General features: G+C 36.7%; 2 protein-coding genes across 3 annotated transcripts in view; both read right to left on the bottom strand.

The window, feature by feature from the left end:
* Window positions 1-618: 618 nt before the first annotated feature.
* The window catches only part of LOC106883481 (zinc finger protein 429), a 23,953-nt gene continuing 21,065 nt past the window's right edge, over window positions 619-3,506 (bottom strand). For both annotated transcript variants that reach the window (XM_014934507.2, XM_014934506.2), the window contains exon 3: window positions 619-3,197. In XM_014934507.2, coding sequence (XP_014789993.1) covers window positions 1,562-2,914 — 1,353 coding nt within the window. In that variant the 5' untranslated portion in view covers window positions 2,915-3,197 and the 3' untranslated portion in view covers window positions 619-1,561. The remainder of the gene's footprint in view (window positions 3,198-3,506) is intronic.
* LOC106883479 (zinc finger protein 883) overlaps window positions 3,175-3,506 on the bottom strand; it is an 8,078-nt gene continuing 7,746 nt past the window's right edge. The window contains exon 5 of the mRNA XM_052977502.1: window positions 3,175-3,197. Within this exon, the coding sequence (XP_052833462.1) occupies window positions 3,175-3,197 (23 nt within the window). The remainder of the gene's footprint in view (window positions 3,198-3,506) is intronic.

The following is a 3,506-nucleotide window of genomic DNA, read 5'->3' as shown; positions in this document are numbered from 1 at the left end:
AAAGAATGAAATATTTTCGACTTGCCGCTAGAAATAGCAGCCGAAATGAAACAAAATCACATGGATTGGCATTAACCCTTTAGTTACCAACCCGGCTCTGGTTCTGAGTACAAATGTCTTGTTTTCATAAGTTTTGAATTAAAATCTTCCACCAAACCTTAGTCACAATTTATGTTCCTAACACTAGTTTAATGATAACGAAGTTAGTTTACTAAATTCTTTGTTATATTTAAAGTAATTGAAAGAAACACAGAGCATCTCAAAATATATACAGTAACGAAAGGGTTAAAATAAAACAATGCAACGGAATGTCATGAAATTAACAGAATTTGGTACATCGGATATGTACCAAAGTATTTTTTCGAAAGGATTAGGATTAAGGTTTGAGTGAGGGTTAGATTTAGGTGCACTATGGCGAAATTGGTTAGGGCTGACGTTTAGTTTTAGGGTTTGGCTTTCTAAGGCAAAATTGGTAACGTGGCATGCTATTAAGTTAGACAAGGCTCAGGCTAATTTTTGACTGAACAAAGATTAGTTTACACGCGCGCAGAATGCACATACATACATGGTGTAACGTATATACAAGATTAATGTTTATAAAATGAAAATGAAACGAAGGAGAGTAAAGAACGTGGTTTTATTGAACACATAAAGGTATGAATTAATACAATTGTAAAACAGGGTTTACGGAGATGTACTTGCATAGCAAGTGACCTGATCTGAGATCGTGTGCCGGAACGAAAACAATTGCAGCGTGGTAGGTGTTTATAAGTCATTTAAAATAACACACAAAATCCGTCAGATTCACTTCAACATTTAAATTTAATTTGTCAAAATATTTTTGTCGCTTTGAGACCGCGACCTGTTCACTGACAAAATTCTGTGCTGCATCTGGGTTAATTCTTTATCAATTCACTTAAACATGTAAAGAACCCATAGACCAGTGCCTCTTTGAAATCACCTTGTGATTTTATGAATCACAGCATAATTTCTTGGAAAATATGTAAAATGGAAGAGATGAGTACGCTCAATGCACATTCTTTATTAAATTTATCAGAAAGGGGTTTTAAAAAGGGGTATCATTTCTGGAGAATCTGTCTGTCTGGAACATTTCAGAAAATCAAGCAACATGACTAGACAGTCTGAGTTGATGCTCCCCATTCATAGCAAAGGACACATCCCAGTCTCTGAGTAGAATCGTTTGTTGGATACAAGATCTGACCAATGGTAAACCATAATGTTCCAAAGTGGCCTGGCACCAAAGGAGTTCAGGTCGCTCCTAAGGGCCTCAAACAGTGTCCATGTCTTGTAACATATAGAATATCTCTTGCATAAATATGTTAATTTTTAATTAAATTAGCCATTTGATTAAATGGTTTACCCAAATTATCGCAATGATATGGTTTCTCACCTCTATGAATACACATCTGTATTAAGTCATGTTTTGAGAGAATGATTTACAACAGATACCATATTGATATGGTTCCTCCGCTGTTTGAATACTTTTCTGTTTCATTCAGACATGATTATCAGAGAATGATTTACCAAAGTGAAATGCCTTTTATTTTTTATGAATGCGTTTGTGTTCATTTAAGCGATCATTTCGAGAGAATGATTTACCACAGATATCACAGCGATATGGTCTCTCTCCTGTATGAATGCGCTTGTGTTTAGTTAAACTACTTCCAGCAGAAAATGACTGGCCACACACATCACAATGAACTGGCTTCTCACCGGTGTGAACCCGCTTGTGTCTAGTTAAGTGTTGATTTCGAGAGAATGATTTACCACAGATATCACATCGAAAAGGTTTCTCTCCTGTATGAATACGTTTGTGTGTAGTTAATAGAAATCTTGAAGAGAATGAGTGTCCACAGATGTTGCAACAAAATGGTTTCTCTCCAGTGTGAATGCGCTTGTGCTTAGTTAAGGAACTTCCTTCAGAGAATAACCGACCACAAATAGCACATTGATAAGGTCTCTCTCCTGTGTGAGTGCGTTTGTGCTTATTTAAGGAACTTCGTACAGAGAAAGACTGACCACAGATATCACACTGATATGGTTTCTCCCCTGTATGAATGCGCTTGTGTGCAATTAAGTGGTCATTACGACAGAATGATTTACCACAGATATCACACTTATAAGGTCTCTCCCCTGTATGAATGCGTTTGTGTGTAGTTAAGGAAAATCGTTCAGAGAATGACCTGTCACATAAATCACAATGAAATGGTTTCTCTCCAGTGTGAACACGTTTGTGTTTAGTTAAGGAACTTCCTGTGGAAAATGACTGACCACAGATAATACATTGATAAGGTCTCTCTCTAGTATGAATACGCTTGTGTTTAGTTAAGGTAGAATTTTTAGAGAATGATTTTCCACAGAAATCACACTGATATGGTTTCCCTCCAGTATGAATACGCTTGTGCTTAATTAAGATAGAATTTTTAGAGAATGATTTACAACAGAAATCACACTGATAAAGCCTCTCTCTTGTATGAATGTGCTTGTGTTTTGTTAAATTATTTTGTATAGAGAATGAGTGGCCACACACATCACAATGAAATGGCTTCTCACCAGTGTGAATGCGTTTGTGTTTAGTCAAGGTACTTCCTACAGAGAATGACTGACCACAGATATCACAGTGATAAGGTTTCTCCCCTGTATGAACACGCTTGTGTTTAGTTAAGTGGTGACTTTGAGAGAATGATTTTCCACAGATATCACACTGATACGGTCTCTCTCCAGTATGAATACGTTTGTGAACAGTCAGGCTTTCTTTTCGAGTAAATGACTTTTTACAGATATCACAGTTGTGAGATGGTTTCCCTATATCTTTTGGCACCTCCCCATTAACGTCAATACTTTCCGTCAGCATTTTACATTTCACACTGTCCTCACACAATTCCCTTTCCATAATTTATATTTTCTCACCACAATATGCAGATGTTTACACACTTCATTCCTAAAACAATTTCTTATCCTGGTCAATATCTGGAGATGCTGCAAACTCTTTTGTAATCCAAGTTTAATAGGAATGCAAAATCCTCATTGAAGAGGAATATTGCTGCAGTCACAAGAAATATTTCACACAAAATTTACCTTCTTTCTATATAAACAGGGATATCTCTGTTCTGTACAACAGCTTTGTTTAATCTTTCAAAGATGATAAATTCTTTAATCCAATGTTATCCAGTAATCTGAAATAAGAGAGAAACAGCAGAAGTTATTGAGGACATTTCATAAAGCCACAGAGATTACACAGTGGAAGATTTCACATGTTATATTCATGACTATACTCTTGTACTAGTTTCAGTCTTTTGACTGTGGTCATGCTGGAGCACCGCCTTTAGTCGAGCAAATCGACCCCAGGACTTATTCTTTGGAAGCCTAGTACTTATTCTATCGGTCTGTTTTGCCGAACCGCTAAGTTACGGGGACATAAACACACCAGCATCGGCTGTCAAGCGATGTTGGAGGGACAAACACAGACACATACATATATACGA

Source organism: Octopus bimaculoides, chromosome 28 (assembly GCF_001194135.2).
Source record: "Octopus bimaculoides isolate UCB-OBI-ISO-001 chromosome 28, ASM119413v2, whole genome shotgun sequence".
NCBI classification, from domain to species: Eukaryota; Metazoa; Mollusca; class Cephalopoda; order Octopoda; family Octopodidae; genus Octopus; species Octopus bimaculoides.
Note: the sequence above shows the minus strand (reverse complement) of the source record. Positions and strands in the feature narration are given on the sequence as shown.